This window comes from Paroedura picta, chromosome 16 (assembly GCF_049243985.1).
Source record: "Paroedura picta isolate Pp20150507F chromosome 16, Ppicta_v3.0, whole genome shotgun sequence".
Taxonomy (NCBI): Eukaryota; Metazoa; Chordata; class Lepidosauria; order Squamata; family Gekkonidae; genus Paroedura; species Paroedura picta.
In genome coordinates this window covers 753851-769745 of record NC_135384.1, presented here as the reverse complement: position 1 = coordinate 769745, position 15895 = coordinate 753851, and the positions used below count along the sequence as shown (strand labels likewise).

At 60.7% G+C, this 15895-nt stretch overlaps 2 protein-coding genes across 2 annotated transcripts; one reads left to right on the top strand and one right to left on the bottom strand.

Moving 5' to 3' along the window:
- Window positions 1-6843: 6843 nt before the first annotated feature.
- On the top strand, window positions 6844-8639 carry PPP1R35 (protein phosphatase 1 regulatory subunit 35). Its single transcript, XM_077313794.1, has 4 exons — window positions 6844-7348; window positions 7440-7737; window positions 8071-8201; window positions 8372-8639. The coding sequence occupies exons 1-4, from the start codon at window positions 7160-7162 to the stop codon at window positions 8546-8548; spliced, it is 795 nt and encodes a 264-aa protein (XP_077169909.1). The 5' UTR covers window positions 6844-7159; the 3' UTR covers window positions 8549-8639.
- A 396-nt stretch (window positions 8640-9035) lies between these two features.
- MEPCE (methylphosphate capping enzyme) lies at window positions 9036-15019 on the bottom strand. Its single transcript, XM_077313793.1, has 4 exons — window positions 13270-15019; window positions 10996-11214; window positions 10497-10623; window positions 9036-9762 (listed from the first exon to the last, which is right to left on the bottom strand). Exons 1-4 carry the CDS (start codon window positions 14680-14682, stop codon window positions 9710-9712), a joined length of 1812 nt encoding a protein of 603 aa, XP_077169908.1. The 5' UTR covers window positions 14683-15019; the 3' UTR covers window positions 9036-9709.
- Window positions 15020-15895: the final 876 nt, after the last annotated feature.

Here is a 15895-nt window from a genome sequence, read left to right as displayed (position 1 = left end):
AGGCGCCTGCAGCCCCCCCCCCCCCCGCCGCCGCCGCAAGAGTTGCTCCCGCAGGACCCCGAGAGCCCACGAAGGGACGCGGGGGGGGGCAAGTCTTGGCGCGGGCCCTCCCGTCCTCCGGCGAGTTGCAGCCTGCCCAACCCGGAGCCGAGCAGGCAGCCCGCGGGGCCCCGCCGCTCGCGAGGAGTCGGGCTGGCGGCCGGGGCTGGGCGCGAACGTGTGAACGCGCATCCCGGGTCTGATCGACAGAGCCCCCCAGCCCCGAGGCACGTCCTCACGAGCCCAGGAAAGGCGGCGAGCGGCTGGGAGGACTCGCGAACCACCGAACTCGTCCGAAAGACCGAGCCGGGGGGGGGGGGGCTGACGCGGCTGCGGCTCCCCGGTCGGCCTCGCATCCACTTCTGCATCCGCCTGCAACTGCTATTCGGGAGGTATACTGCCTCTGCACATGGAAGCTCTGGTATAAGTCCTCCATCGCGGGGAAGCCCCTGCCGCCCCCTTTTCTAAATACATTTGAGCCACATCTTGTGGCAGTGAGTCCCATAAGTGTGGCCGGGCATTGTGCGGGAATGCGCTTTTCTTCCCTCAGAAACCCCCCCACACCCAAAAAACCCCCTGTGAGATAGGTGGGCTTCCCTCCCCTTCTGCAGCCTCAACCCCCCCCCACCCCCCCCACCCCCACCCCCCCCCCCCCGTGCTCCAAGCCGAATGCCTTCCACCTGTGCTCGGCTGAGCCAGCCCTCCCTGCACATCTGCAGGCCACACCAGCAAGCTAAGAAGGGGGGGGCTCAGCAGACCCAGGCCGGTGACCCGGGAGAGGCCGCCTTCTGCGCTTTTCCTGCCTGGCTCCAGCCATCCCAGGGAACAATCGCCTGCCCTTTCCGCTCTGGCAGGGCTGCCCCGTCAGGCCAGGGGAGATGAGGCCGGAAAAGCCGTCCTGGCGGAGATGGTCTCTCTGCTGGGGGGGGGGCGGACCAAGGGGTCCCCTCGCCCCACCTTTCCAAGGAGCTGGAGTTACAGTCTCTGGACCCGAGCCGGTTCCCATCCGGACTGCCCTCCGGATTCTGTTCCCCATCCCGGGAGCAGGAGTGAGAAGAGCTTCCCCTGCTGGATTTCTGCCTGCTATGGAACAGCACTAATGGTATGAGCCAATGGACTTCGGTTTGGCGCCCGGTACCAGAACTGGCCCAATGCGAGCAGCACTTGCGGTGAGGAACTGGAGCCAGCGTGGAGAGGTCAGCATTCAGAGCCTGTGCCGGGCCTTGTGGGGTCAGGCCGGTGTCCGCCCACTCTGGGTCCACGCGGTGGCCAAACCAGGGACTAGAACTCCAGAAGGCCTCCCACTGGGGACCCCCCCCCCACTGCAAGAAGTCAGAGCATCCCTGCCCAGGCAGAAGGGCATCAGATGGCTCAGGCCAGTGGCCCTCCAGTCCAGCACTCGGTGTCACAGGGCAGGGGCCTCAGGAGACCTACCACCAACCGGGTCAGCCGCTCTGTCACCCTCCCCCCCCCCCCGTCTGTGGCTTCCCCCAGGCCGCCATAGGGGTCGCAGTGAGAGCAGAAGAGGCCACTTCCCATGGGGGGGGAGGGGGGGTGTTCGGCTTCCATTCAGACCTTAAGCAATAATTCCATTTTCCAGAGGAGAAACTGAGGCTGGGCGGAAGCCCCACTGCCACATAAGGAACCAGATATTGTTTCAAACCCCCTTATAAACTCAGGGTGGATGAGTTTTCACTCCTTTGTACTGACCAGGCAGCACTCTGTACATGCTTGAAAGCACCCTTACTGTCAGTATTACTCGGCTGAGGCTACATGCAGGGCCAGGAGCAGAGCAAAACCCTCTTTCCTCATTACCTACCAGCAATTAATAACGACCCCAGCTCCATTTTTCCACCCCCCCCCTCCCCAATCCCCAGTGGAAAAAATTCCAACCGTCGGGCAAGGTCAGGAGCCAGAAGCCCCGACTCTCCCCTCCAGGGTTATCTCCTCGGCCAGCTGTGATCTCACACACCCCTCACCCCTCTGCAGGTCAGACGTGGGGCAGGAAGCAGAAGGGGCAAAGCTCACATGCTCTGGTGGGGGGCACGGAGGGGAGGAGCAGGCGCACCAGTGCCAGAGAGCCACATCTGGGGCCATGCGGAGATCCCACACCACTGGGGAGGGACATTTATTGCTTGGATCGAGCAGCTCTCAGAGAGCCTCTGTGCCGGGGCCCAGGATTGGGAAAGGAAACAAAGGGAGAAGGGCCTCCTCCAAAGCCCCCCCCCCCTGCAAGCTATCAGGCTGTTTGAGATGAGTTGGAAGGTGGGCCCCGGGGCCTCCCCTCCCCTCCCCACTGGCCTCTCCTGGCCATGATCCCTGCCAGAAGGTCCTGGGTGTGAGCAAGGAGGCAGGCCCTAAAGCAGGCCGTTTGGATTCACGTGTTTGCATCCCACTTTACTCCCTGGTTGACTCTCAAAGAGGCTGACAGCATTCTCCACTCACAACAACTCTGTGAGGTAGGCCCGAGCAGTTGCGGTAGAGGTGGGAATTTGAGCCCAGGTCACCCGGGGTCCTAGCCTGGTACTCTGCCTGCTCTCCTGGAAAGACAGACCAAGGCTGTCCTCGCCCTGCAAAATGCCAGCTGTGGCCCTACCTACTTGAGGGACCGTCCCCCCCCCATGCTGCTGAACTCCCCTGAGGGATCCATGTGCCACCCCAATCAGTTGGCAGAGAACCAGCCTGGGCCTTCCCCCACCCCAGAGGCCCATGTCCCGGGAAAGGGTCCCTGTTCCTTCGAGGGGCCGCATAGCCTGGAACCCCCCCTCTGCCAGCCCCACGGAACAGCAGTGAAAGTGGGAAGCGGAGACGGGGGGGGGGGCTGCGTGTGTGTTTTGGGTTCCTTCCTCACTTTGCTTCCAGCCTCTTTCACTGAAGTAATGCAGCAGGTCCTGACAGCCCCAGTACAAATTGGTTCCAGACCGAGCTGGGCAGGGAAGCTGGGTCTCCGGTTGGCTGCTCAGACGCTCTCGGGAAACCAACCTGTTTTGAATTACACGGGCTCTGCTCCCCCTCCCGCCAGCGCCCCGATGCAGTTCTGGTCTGTATCCGGACCTGGGGCAGGGGGGAGGAGGGAGGAAGCAACCGGGAAACCCACCAGAAGATTCCCTTTGGATCCTGAGTGGCTTCCCCTCTGCTGAGGGTCTTCTTGTTGGGGGGACTCTCTGTGGGGGGGGGGGAGAACAGCCCGGAATTGGCTGCTGGGCCGGGAGATGCCTCTGACAGGGCTGCCCAGATGTTCCTCATCTGTAGGCCGTCTCCGTGCGTTTCTGATGTCTCCATCCAGATTTGTTCCTGAGCAGGTCTTTACGATCCCTGGGAGCTGGCAAATGGTTGGGGGGGGGGCGCACACACCCCCTACTCACACACACGTTGGGGAGCTTCCAGCCTCGTCCATCTCCCTCCCCTCCTCAGCATGTTCTGCTGGAAGCCAGATCCTCCAGCTTGGCTCCATATCCGGCCCTTCCACCTCCACCCTCCCAAATCTGCAGTCCTGCCCCCCCCCCCCAACCTGCTAGAAACACCCGCAGCTCTCTCTCGGAGAATGTCTGCCTGCTGCTGGGCCTACAGCTGCCAACTTGGGTTCCTGCGAAGGGTTCCTTCACCTCCTGCCTTTTCCAAACTGGAAACATTCTTTTGTTCTCGACTTTCTTTTGGGAAGCCAGGGGAGGGGAGGGGGTGAGGAAATTACACGCTCCCTCCCACTTCTGTCTTTGCCAATCCTGCAGCTGATGCCCCCCCCCGTCCCCAGCATGGTCCCCCAAGAGAAGCACCGCAGCATGCAACACCCTCCCCCCCCCCCCCCCGCTGAACTGAAGGGAACCCACTGAAAAGTGGCCGTTGCTCCCTGCAGAGGGACGCACCCAGCCTTCGGTGCTGCTGGCACGCACCTCTTCCTGCCCGTTTGTGGGTGCCGTCAGTCCGTGAGGCCAGCGCATGCACCCCCCCTGCAGAGGCCCCCACACCACATTCTGGATGGGTCAAGCCAGCCAGCGCTGTCTCCTCAGTCACACACCACCAGCACCAGGAGAAGTTACGGGGTGGGGGGGATGCCAAACAAACCAGGAAGGCACCAGCGGAGGGAGCCAGGTGCATCTCCCTGGGGTGGGAATCCTGCCGTTTTGGTGCCTCAACGGAGAAGTCCCTTCCTGGCACGGCTGCCTGCCTGGCCACGGAGGGAGGGGCATTTTGCCTCAGCAGTGATCTGGAGAGAGCTTTTTCCACGGGTGGGGCGGAGGAGGCAGTGCTGATGGGAGGCCGTTGGGGTTTGATTGCTGCCTCTCCACCAGCCCTGATCGGGGACAGGCCCAGCGCCAGCAAGACAAGAGCCTCTGCCCCAGGATGCTCGCTCGGCAGCCAGCTCCCCCCCTCTTCTGCCCCTTAGTGCCCACCCCTGCTGTCGGTCGAGCCCCCTCTGGCCTCCCCCCATGGCAGCCGCACAGAACAATAGGCCGGGGCAGATGAATGCTTGGCCGCCGCTGCAGGAATTTCCTGAGCAGAAGCGGGGAAAGCCGATCATCAGGCCACAAAATAATAGACTCTGCTGACAGTCAGGATTTGGCGCTCTGGGCGGGGCTCCCGTCCCTGGCCTGGCTTACCTTGTTTTGGCCTGCCAAGAAAGGAAGGTGGGAGCCGGGAGGCGGAGGAGGGCTGAGGTCCCCTGCCAGGGGCTCACCGAGGAGCAGGCCCACAGGGTGGTCTTCACTTCCATCATAGGCGCTCCACCTTCTCTCCACAAGGGGAATCCAAGAATGTAAGTGGACCCATGTTGGATCAGGCCAATGGACCGTTTCTGTGTCACATTGTGGCCAAAATCCAGGGGCCAGCAGGAGGTCCACCAGCAGGGCCAGGACTCCAGGAGCTCTCCCACTCTTGCCCCCCAAGCACCAAGAAGACAGAGCACCCCTGATCCAGAGAGAGGGTTCCAGCTACACTTTGTGGCTCAGAGCCAAACATGGGCCTTTGCCCCAGATGCTGTTTCCTGTGGCAGGGAATTCCACATGTTTCTGAATTCAAGTTTGCAGTACAGTCATAACTCTTCAGGGTGTCTTGTGGGAAAGTTTATCTTTATCTTGGTTGATCTGCCGTCTGGTTGCCATGTTGTGCCTCTCCTAGCGGGAGACACTGTGGGCGCATGAAGGCCGCATGCAAAGTCTACGCTGGTTGTGGCCAAAACACTCCCCTGTGTAAATTCTCACTCACCCAGCACCTTGCAGAAATGGAGCCGTCACCCAAATGCAGCAGTTGCATGGATGCCCAGCATCCTGCACAGGGGGAGCCCGATGCCCCTGAGCTGCCAGCGGGGGAGGGGGAGGCAAGGGACCAGCGAGAGAACTCCGACCTCTGCCAGCCTCAGTGCTAGAAACGGAGCCTCCAATTCTCGCATGAGGCCTGTGCTTTTTATTATTAGGGCACCCTGAGGCAGCTTAGGTGGCATAAATCAGGTGTGATCAACAAAACGGGATAGCCAATGAACAGCAGCATAGGGCTTGGAAGTCTGCAGGCAAACACAGATCTAAAGCAGAGCTGGGGCAGAGCATGAACTTTTAAACAGGATACCGTCCTGTGGTGTAGAAACTAATCACAGCCCCACAAGATGCTAGGGAGGCCACGTGTGCTCACTTTTGGACACTCATGTTGCATGATTCCCATTTTGGAAACTGGAATTTACATTTCAAGCGTGGCTCTTGAAATATTGCTGGAAATCCCCTGTCCCCCAATAGGGCACCTCTAGGAATAAATAATACAATTGGGGGGGGGGGGATTTGAAGTCTAATTGGATTCAATGGGATGAGGGAGAGTCAGGCCTTCCAGCTTTCTTGCAGATCATAAAATCACAAAACAGTTCTGCAGAACAGTTTGAGTTCAGTTGTATTTTTAGGTACAAGCTTTAGGTGCATGCACATGTTCTCAGGTACACTGAAGCTAGACTTCCTCAATCATTACATGTAGGTAGAGGATGTGTTGTTGTTGTTGTTGTGTGTGGGGGGGGGTTAGTTGCCAGGAAGGGCCAGATAGTGTGAAGATGCATAACTAACTGAGCAATAAGTACAGGTGAGATTGGATTAAAGTAGTTGGCAAGACCTGTGAATAGCAGCAAATTAGTATCCAAATAAAAGCTACCAAACAGATTAAGAACAAACGTTGAGTCAAGTGTAAGGTGACCGGATTGTCCCACTTTTGGAGGGACATCTGGGGGTACCTGGCAAATTGTACTTATGTTGAAATTTTAAAATGTATATTACAATACAAACTTTTTGTTGCTCCATATAGACCAAATTTTTAATCAAGAATCCCCTCGGTCAATGGCTTTACCAATGTTAAAATCTGGTCACCTTAGTGGCACCTTCAAGACCCACAAAGTGCTGCTTCAGATCAGCATGGCTACCCACTTGAATCTACACTCTCTAATTTAAGACTTTCATTTATTAATTTATACTGAGACTCATTTAGATACGTTTGTATGAATGTTTCTATGAATGAATGTATTTAATTCCTTTGAAACACTGGAGCCCTGAACGGGATTCGAACTGGCAACCTAAACTCCTTCGGGCGCCATGTTTCTTTCTCTTGCGCATGCCTGCTGCCGGTTCTACGTCAGGTTCCGCCCCCAGGCGGGGAGGTCGGCGCTGTATTGGCCATGGGGTGTTTTCAGATCGGCCGCCATCTTGATTTCACGAGAGGCCGACGCTTCGCGCGTCCGCCTCCCCGTCCCTAACGTCATCGAAGCGATGCGCCCCTATTGGCTTTCTCCCTCTGTGGGCGGTAGGAAAACTTTAGCTATAGAGATGCTTATAATGACTAGAGCGACGCGGATGAAGGAGTAGTAGAAAGGGAAGTCCCCCGGCCGCTCTGGGCACTGGCCGACTATGGTGAAAGGCTTCGCTCGGCGTTGAGATAGGGCGCTTGCAGGCTGGCGCCATGTTGGATTGAAAGCGAGGCTGCGGGGCGGGTCTGGCGACTTCTCCGCTGCCGGCAACGGCTCTTCGGTTCAGAGGCGAGTTTGGCGCGCGGAGAGGCTGCAGAACGCCGGGGGGCTTGGCTCCGCCCCCTCGTCGGAGCTTGCCCAATAGGAAGTGGGGGCTGACTCTCCCGCCCCCCCCGCCCGGCGGTCCTGCGGATGGCGTCTCCCGGGGGCGGCCCCGAGGAAGAGAGCCTGCCCAGTGCGGCGCCCGCCCCGCGCCCCGCCCCGCCGCTGCCGCCCCTGGCCCCGCGCCCCGACGGGGGGCTCAGCCCGGACCGGGAGGGCGGCGGCGCCGGCGGGGGCATTCTTCGGCGCAGGGGCCCGGGCAAACTCCCGCGCCGGCAGGTGAGCGCACGGGGTGGGGGTGGGGGTGGGGGTGGGGGCCGGACCGGACTCTCCCCCCTCCGGCAACTGCCGCTGCCTCTCGCCCTACCAGGTTCGCTTCCGGCTGGACGCCGGGTCTCCGGAGGAGGAGGGCGGCCGCCGGGAGGCGCCGGAGCCATCGGAGGAGAGCCCGGAGGCGGGCGGCGGGCGGCTGTCCGGAGAGCCCTCGAGGGGGCGGGCGGAAGACGGGGGGCTCGGGCTGGCCACCCCCGCGCTCCACAGCACCATGGCCTTGGCGGCGGAGGTGCAGGCGGCCCGGGAGCAGGCCTTCGACGCCCGGCGGGCGGCCCGGGACCTCCTCCAGCGCTCCTTCCCCACCCGCTGCACGGTGGAAGCGCGAGTCGGCGAAGGTACGTGGAGGGGCGCACCGGTTTCTCCGGGTGACGGAGCAAAGGCCCCTTCGGGCTCTCCTTGTCCCCGGCAGGACAAAACGTGGGCCCTCAACGACCGCCGGGAGCCCACAGCTCAAGCAGGAGCTCTTTGAAACGGGGGACGCTGCTCGGTTTAAAGCTGCTTTCTTGCTTGCCATCAGCCCTGCGGTGGAGAGCCTTGCACCCTGGTCCCCATCTGCTCAGCCACCCTTCTCGGGCAAAGGCTCCAGCTAGCCAGGCAGCCCTTGGTGGGGAGAGGAGGGAGGGGGCTGCTGCCCCTGCCTCTGCCACACGGCTCCCTTTGGCCCACAGGCGTGAGCATCCCTCGGGAGCAGCGGCTCTACCGCAGCCTGGTCAGCCTGCAGGTGCCTGAGGAGGAAGTGCTGAGCTCCGCCGTGGAGGAGAAACTGGCGCTGGCTGGGCCCCGGCCAGAAGCCAGGAAGGTGAGCGGCGGGAGGTGGGAGCTCCTTTCCGGGTGCCCGGTGGGCGAAGCCGAAGCTGAACTTTGCTGCTCCGGTGCTCCGTCTGAGAACAGTGGAGTCGATAGGGATCTTGCTCCCTCCGGCAGGGAAGACCGTGCTAAGCGCCTCCCCTCCCTCCTCTTGCCTGCCAGGAGCCGGCCTCCGAGGGCCCAGACCCGAGGGCCTTCTACGACCCGGAAGAGCTGTTCACAGAGAGCCCTTTCCTGGAGGTGGTGGGGCTGCTGCCTCCCCTGGAGCGGAAGCCACACACCCGAGACCCAGCAGCCACTTTCTGGATGTACCGGAAGCTGCGCCAGTGGGACAGTTGAGGGGGGAGGCCGACGCCCCAGCTGCCTCCTGCTGCTCTCTCGGTCTCACCCCCACACCCCTTTATATACACATAAACTCAGTTCCAAAGCACTTTTGAGTTTGTGCCTCCTTCTGGCAGGTGGGGGGGGCATGGGTTGGCTATTTCTGCCCCCCCCTCAGGAAGGGGGCTGGGGCTCAGCAGCAAATCCTGCACCTGGCCCAGGTATAGCCCCTGGCGGGAAGCGACATAAAACGCCCCTCTGCCTGAGGCAGACACGACGGCCTGATTCCGTGGGTGTTCTTCAGCAAGGGGCCATGGGGCAGTGGCAGAGCCTCCGTTTGGCCTGCGGAAGGCCCTGGGTTCACTCCCCAGCAGCATCTGCTGTAGGAGAGCAGATGACCTTGCTGGACTAGAAGCCTGACTCAGCAGGCAGCTTCACATGCCCAGTACTGGAGGCAACAAGCAGCACACCCACCCACCCTCCATCAACACAAACTGGACTAATGCTTGGTAATTGGTAGGCTTTATTTATATATAGATTCAACATCTGTGTAAAGATCAAAGTCCTGGGTGAAGGCAACCCCCCCCCCCCAGGCAGCAAGGGGAGAGGGCAAGGCAGACAGCTCCTGTGGAGGGAGGTCGCTGGCTGGTGGCAGAGCCCCTTGCCCCAAAACGTGGTGGTGGTGGTGATAGGGCACAGAGGAAGCCCCCCTGCCGGTAGGCGGGGAAAAGGCCCAGCCCTCCTCTGGGGCCCGAGTTGCCCTGCTCCAGTTCTTGCCCTGCCCTCTCCCTGTTTCTGGCTGAATGGCTTCTATGGGATTTGTTCTTGTTGCGGTTTGTGAGGCCAGGATGACTGCTGGGAAGGGGGAAGCCAGCCAGTGCCCCCCACCCCCAAGGCACATCACCTGCCCACTCCCCCCTTCTTCCTCCCCCCGTGGATAAGGATCCCGGTAGCAGCTCCAGGCAATCTCCACTTGCTGTTCTTCACTCTCCCTTAGTCCCAGGCAAGTGGGCAGGAGCCCCAAGGGGAAGCAGCTCCAAGCAACGCCAGGGCCTGAGGCAGCCAACCTGCTTCCTCGATTCCTTCCTGCCCCAGGGCTCCAGCCAAGCTCCCCGGTGGCTCAGAAGAGGGAACGGGAGTCCAACCACGGCCTGGCTCTCAGGCCCAGGCATGAGGTCCTCAGGGTGCTCTCAGGGGAGCCTTGTGGAAGAGATAGATGGGGCGCTGGAATCCTAGGGAGAGAGGCCAGAGAAGCAGGCAGTCAGAAGAGCCCCCCCCCCGGCTTCAATCCACCGCCACCAATCAGTGGAAGTGGGCCAACGGACAGAGAGCCCTGGGCCAACTGGAATCCCCCCAGCACATCTGATCTTAACTAGCCGTAAGGCTGGGCTGTAATGTTAGGGGGGAGAGCGGCATTTCATTCCCGCGGTGGCACAAAAGTCGGTTCTAGAAGGACAAAAAGGCCACTCCCTCAGCGCATGAGAACGCAGCCAGGGACCTTGGAGCAGCCTAATTAGGGTGCGGAGGGCCCAAGATGGGTTTAGACTTCGGGTTCCACAGGGGAGGAGAATGCGGAAGGGCTGCTTCTCAGCCAGCCATGGCTGATGGTCCTTTGGCCCAATTTAGATCATGGAAGCTAAGCGAGATCAAGCCCTGGCTAGTCTCGGATGGGAGACCACCAAAGGCAGGCCAGGAGAAACCCCTCACCCCCAATCTCTTCTTGCCCTGGAAATCCTATAGGGCTGCCTGCCACCCTACACACACAGCCTGGACCAAAAATATTGGGTGTGGGGGGGTCAACTTTTATCACTCCAACTCCACCCCCCTCCAAGAGTAAGCAAGCCAAGGCTGCTTTGTGCTGAGCCTGTGTTGAGCAGGGGGTTGGACTAGATGGCCTGTGTGGCCCCTTCCAACTCCACGTTTCTATGATTCCATGAAGACAGCGCACCTGTCCTGCCTCACTCACCTTTTGAGGAGTGCCTGGGCGTGGCAACCAGTTCGTAGCTGGAGAAGCCCACTTCTGGTGAAGTCAGGTAGGAGGGGAACTGGTCCGGCTTCAGCTTGATTCGGTGGAAATTCCTGCATATTGTTTCCTAAGAGGAGGGAGGAATAAAATGACTGGCTGGCCATCTACCCAATGGGAGCCTTAACTCTACATGCCAAAGGGGGGGGGGGGTTGGCAGGCTGCAGTGCTGACCTTCCTCAAGAGGGCAAGGTCAAAGCATCCTGGTCAGACACTCTTAACCGCTGAACCAATACAAGGGTGGGCAAGCGAGGAAAGGGGAAGCAGCCGCAGTCACAGCACGCTTTGCCCCGCCCTTCTGGGACCAGCTGCAAGTGGCACCAAGAACACTGCTGCCCCCGTGTGGATGCCCAGCCCAACAAGCCCCTCCAGCGGGGAAGTGAGCGGCCCTCACCGGGCCGTACTCACTCTTGCGGGGAGCCCAGGCCCACTGGCCACTCACCGTCAGGTTCTTCCTCTTGCCGTAGGAAGCCCAGGCTTGGGGCTCCAGCAGCAGGATGCCGCCGGGCCTCAGGTGGCGGAAGAGGCGCTTGAAGAGGCGCTTGAGCCCCTCGTCCCCCCAGTTGAGGTGCACCCACTTGGTGAGGCTGAGGCAGAGGATCATGTCGTATTCCGGCTTCTGGGCCTCCAACAGCTCATCGCGCTCCAGCACATAGTTGCCCTGTGGAGAGAGGCAAGCAGGGGTGGGAAGGGTCCCCAAGCCACCGCCAGGAGCAATCCTGAAGCCGATGCACCAACTGAGGCTGCTCAGCAAAGTTGCCCCGCTTGGGGAGCTGCCTCTGAGGCCAAGGGGGTGGAATTCACAATGCCGGACATGCTGGTGAAAAGTCAGGGGGGAGGGGAGGCCAGGCCTGCACAGCTGGAACGATTTCCACCTTGGTAGGCCTGAGCCCTGCCGTGCCTCCCCCAGGCAGTGAATGGGGAAGATCCCTGAAGTGTACTGGCAAGATGCTGTCCTCTGTGCCCCTCAGGCAGAGGTGTGTCTGGTGCGCAGGAATCCAAAGCGTTCTGTAAAACACTGCTCATTTGGGCTCCCTCATTTCCATGCACAAGGAGAAGACAGACTGGGGTAGGGGTGTGGAGGCTTTTTCTGAGCTCATTCTTTCAAACTGAGACACTGGCTTGGCAGGGGCTGTGCCAGGAGGGGCTTACTTGCTGCCAAGGCCCTCAAAGCTCTGCCAGGAGCGACCATGGGCAGAGGCACAGCCCCTCCACCTGCACCACCAGGCTGCTGGGCAAAGAGGCACTTTCAGGTATCTGCCAAACTGGCCTTGGCAGCTTGCTGGGGAGGGGGTTGCTTTTGCTGCCTGGAGTTGCACCTGGGCATCCCCAGACTCCCCCGCACAGCTGCAGCACCAGGAGCCAAGCAGCCATTGGCAGCCCAATCTCTTCCAGACCCCTCCTCCACCCTCCTGGCGTTCAGCCAGCCTGCACTGACCCTCCAGAAACACCTGCCTCTCCCACCCTGCCCCCTTGCCCCACAGCCAAAGAGCAGCAGGCCAGTCCTCCCGAGCCACAAACAGAGCAGTGCTGGGGAAACTGCCCGTCCCTGTCAGAGCACTACATGGGCTTCCCTGACCCACAGCTACTCTCCTCCTCTCGTGTTGCCACCCAGGGTCGTGTAATGGGGAGGGGGAAGGGAGCTTGAGCTCTGCTTTTGGGCCAGGCCTGTGCTGAGCTGCAAGAACCCCCACCCCACCTGCAGCAATTCCCATTCCCCCACCTGCACCTGGCTGACTGTGCAAGAACTCCCCTCCCTCGCCACACCAGCCAGAGATGACCAGGTCTCGCCCCGCTCAGATGACCAGGTCTCGCCCCACCCCACACTCAGCAAGCAGAGGGCAGGGGTGCAACACAAAGCATGAGGCTGCAGCCAGAATGCTTTCTGGAGAGCACATGGCACTCCTAAGACCACCTTTGACCCCCCCCCCAGCTCCAAATGGCTCCATCTGCAGCCATACTGGTGGGCAGGCCTTCACCTCACAAGGTGGGTTCAGTGAATGGCTGTGAGCAACCCCTCCCCCAGGAGAGCAGGCAGCCTGTCCTCACCACAGGCTCTTCAGAGCCCCCCCCCCCCCCGCTCCAGCAATCCAGGAGGCTCCAGCACCAACTTGACTCAGCAGCCAGCCCTTCCCTGGCTTGAGAAAGCCCCCTGTCCCCTGGCTGGGTCCATCAAGGAAGGCTGGTCAACCAGGCCAGGAGCACCTCACAGACCAGTAAGACAACGAGCTTTGCAGAGTCAGAGTTCCTTTTGCCCGTGAGGGCCCTTTGACTCTGAAAAGCTCATGCCCTGGAAACCATGCTGGACTGGAGCCTAGCCAATCAGAATAGATCTTCCCCTCTTCCCAGCTTTGATGGACATTCACTACCTCGGACAGACCCAAGAGGATGTCAACTCCTCCTGTTCGAGTCCTCCCGGCCAAGGGCATGGAGAGAAGCCAGCTGCTGGGGTCCCTGCCATTTACACTACCCATGAAGGCCACCGCCTCTGCTCCTGAGGAAGCACCCTGGGAAATGCAGTTTTATTCCCGGGAGACCAGGGAAGGGGATGGGAAAGGAGGCAGTAGGCAGTACCCCCAGTAGGAAGCATGTTGTAAGCCAGCCCCCTCAAGAGGCACAGGTGAGACCCCCACTGCGAGCGCCATCCTAGCTTCCCAGCAACAAGCCCCTAAAGAGGGCAACGGTGCTGCAGCTGAAGGCCATTCCTCCACCTTACCTTGACAAAGATTACATTGTTGGGGAAGACGGTGGCATCTGCTCCATCCTGGGGTACCCTTGGGGCCGCAATGGGGCCTCGGCTCGCCATGAGAGACACAGGGAAGGTCTTCTTGGTAGGGTTAGTGGCCTCGCCGTTGCTGGCTCCAGCCCGCTGCTGCTGCTCCTGTATCTCCTCCGAAAGGTAGTGCCGGATGTTCTGTCGTGCCGAGTGGATGAGGGCCCCGTCAATGTCCACGCCCACCATCCTGCGGGGACCCCACTTCTTGGCCACACTCAAAGTGAGGTGCCCTACATTGCAACCCACATCCAGCACCTCTTTCCCCTGGAACCACTCCGGCCTCATCACCCGCAGCCGGGAGTCCTCGCAGTCCGGATTGCGGTAGCCGTAGTACTTGCAATAGTTGCCGTACTGAAATTTGTGACGTGGCTGCCGCCGAGGCTGCTGAGCAGGAGGGGGAGGCTGGTGCTGGTGCCGGCACCGGGGAGCGCTCCGGTCCCTGTCCGGGCTGCTGCGGTAAGGCGCTTCACCGGCCGCCCCCTGAGACCTGGCTCCCGCCGCCCCCTCCGACTTGCTACAAGTCCTGCGCCTCTTGCGGTGGTGGTGGCGGCTGCTGCTGCCCCCACCTGTGGAAGAGGCCACGGAAGCGCAGGAGGGGGTGATGCCGCCAGAGGTCTGCTGGCCGCGCTGCCCGTCGCCACTCCCGGGCAGCAAGGGGGAGACCACTTCGTCCCGGCAGTTGATGGCCGTGTTCAGTTCGTAGGGCTGGGGGGTGGCCCCGTTGCACGCCTTCTGGCAGGAGCGGCAGGCGGGGGCGACCTTGCCCGCCTCGGCGTTGCTGGCGGCCCGCTGGGCGCCCCGGTGGCGGTGGCGCTTGCGGCCGGCCTTGGCGGGGGAGGCCAGGACGGGGGGGTCGTCCTGGGCGTTGTTGAGGCTGAGGGGGTCGGTGATGTCCTTGGGGATGAGGATCTCGACGGGGTCGCGGCCCTTGGCCGGCAGGGGCGACGACTTGGGGGTCTCGGCGTTGAGGGCCTGGTTGACCTCCTCGTCCAGGAGGCTGTTGAGGTTGAGCGGGTCGAAGATGTTGCCCCCCAGCAGGAACTCCGAGGGCAGCACCGGGTCGCACTCCGAGTTGACGCGGCGGCGGCGCTTGAAGGCCGGGTGCTTGAAGCCGCCCGCGTTGCAGCTGTTGCGCCGCTTGCCGCCCCTCTGCGCGGGGGGCCCCTGCAGGCCGTTGCGCGGGCGCTGCAGCTCGGCCACGCCGTCCTCCGCCTCCTCCCGCTCGCGGCTCGGCGCCGCCTCCGCGCTGCCCCCCGGCTGGACGGGCGCGTGCCCGGGGCCGGGCGGGGGCTTGAGGGGCGGCGGCGGGGCCGGGACCAGGAAGGCCTCCTTGTCCGCCGCCATCTCCAGCATGCCGCGCGCCCCCTGCCTACGCCTGCGCCGTCGGGCTCCTTCCTTCTGCGCAAGCCCGGCGCTTCCAGGCGCGCAGCCGCAGAGCTCGCCTGTCCGTCAGGTTCCGACGCCCATGCGCATTACCGCCCTTCGACAACCAACGACGGCGCCTTGTCTCCCGGCGCATGCGCGAGCCCAACTGCCACCAGAGGAACAACGCTTCGCGCCTCCTGCCTTCCCGCGATGGCACGCTTCCCTCTCGACTGGGACTTATATACCTGGTGGGCGGGTTCCGGAATAGACGCGCCTCCACCCCTCAGAGAAGGCCAATCGGAATTCACAGTTGTGGCCACCCGCGTGGGATGGAAACCAATCGCGGTCTTTTCTACACTGGGCTCTAGAAGCCACCGCCCCTCTCCTCCTCCCGCCTCCTTGTTTCCATTCAAACCAATAGAGGAACAGGCTTAGAGCGACTGGAGCCAATCCATTCTCACGAATTTGTCCCGAAGGGCGGGGGAGGGTCCTCGTTTTCAGGACAGTCCTTGTCAAGTGCCTGCTGCAGTGTATTTCAGACAGCGAAATAACAAGACTGACGAAATGGCAACTATTGGCCTACCCAGGGACATTAATTTTAAAATTGTTATAATAGACCAGAAGGTGAAAGTCGTGGAAAAAATGTTTCGAAAAGACAGTTGGTGTTTTTTATAGGCATTGATTTAGACTGCTCGAAGAACCCTTGAGGAAGAAAAAAACGTTGTTCACTTGCAAGGATTATAAAGACCTCTTCTGAAAGTGCAAAGACGGACGGGAGAGATCAAGAGGAACCGGTCAGACCTTTCCCCTAGGGTTTATATGAAAATAAAACACATTTAATTTTTGAATGCTTTTCAATATGGACAGTTTTCAGTGATCACGTGACTTCGAATCTCTCCCACAACTTGCTTGTGCAAGGGTCGCTGGGATTCGTAGTTTCGAAGTGCGCGGAGCATGAACTTTGCGCCTGCGTTGAGGAATTTTAGCTAGACAAAACGGAGAAGAGTTCAAACACGCATGCGTGTTTCATGTGTAAACAAAGCCTCGATTTCGGGGGGGAGAGAATAAAACTAGTCTTAAAGTACATAGGATTTAGAGAACGGCCTTATTCTCAGAAAAGTGGTATATTCACTTGACAAGATTACTTTGCTCTTTGTCTTACAAGCGCTTAACTGCTTATCAGTGGCTCTGAGCATGTGCA

Excerpts from the sequence above, each read along its gene's own strand:
- MEPCE (XM_077313793.1), bottom strand. The coding sequence starts at position 14,682 with ATGCTGGAGATGGCGGCGGACAAGGAGGCCTTCCTGGTCCCGGCCCCG. Across the intron at positions 11,215-13,269 it reads ACAATGTAATCTTTGTCAAG|GGCAACTATGTGCTGGAGCG; the intron begins GTAAGGTGGAGG and ends CTCTCTCCACAG. Across the intron at positions 10,624-10,995 it reads GCAAGAGGAAGAACCTGACG|GAAACAATATGCAGGAATTT; the intron begins GTGAGTGGCCAG and ends CCCTCCTCTTAG.
- PPP1R35 (XM_077313794.1), top strand. The coding sequence starts at position 7,160 with ATGGCGTCTCCCGGGGGCGGCCCCGAGGAAGAGAGCCTGCCCAGTGCG. Across the intron at positions 7,349-7,439 it reads GCAAACTCCCGCGCCGGCAG|GTTCGCTTCCGGCTGGACGC; the intron begins GTGAGCGCACGG and ends TCGCCCTACCAG. Across the intron at positions 7,738-8,070 it reads GGAAGCGCGAGTCGGCGAAG|GCGTGAGCATCCCTCGGGAG; the intron begins GTACGTGGAGGG and ends TTTGGCCCACAG.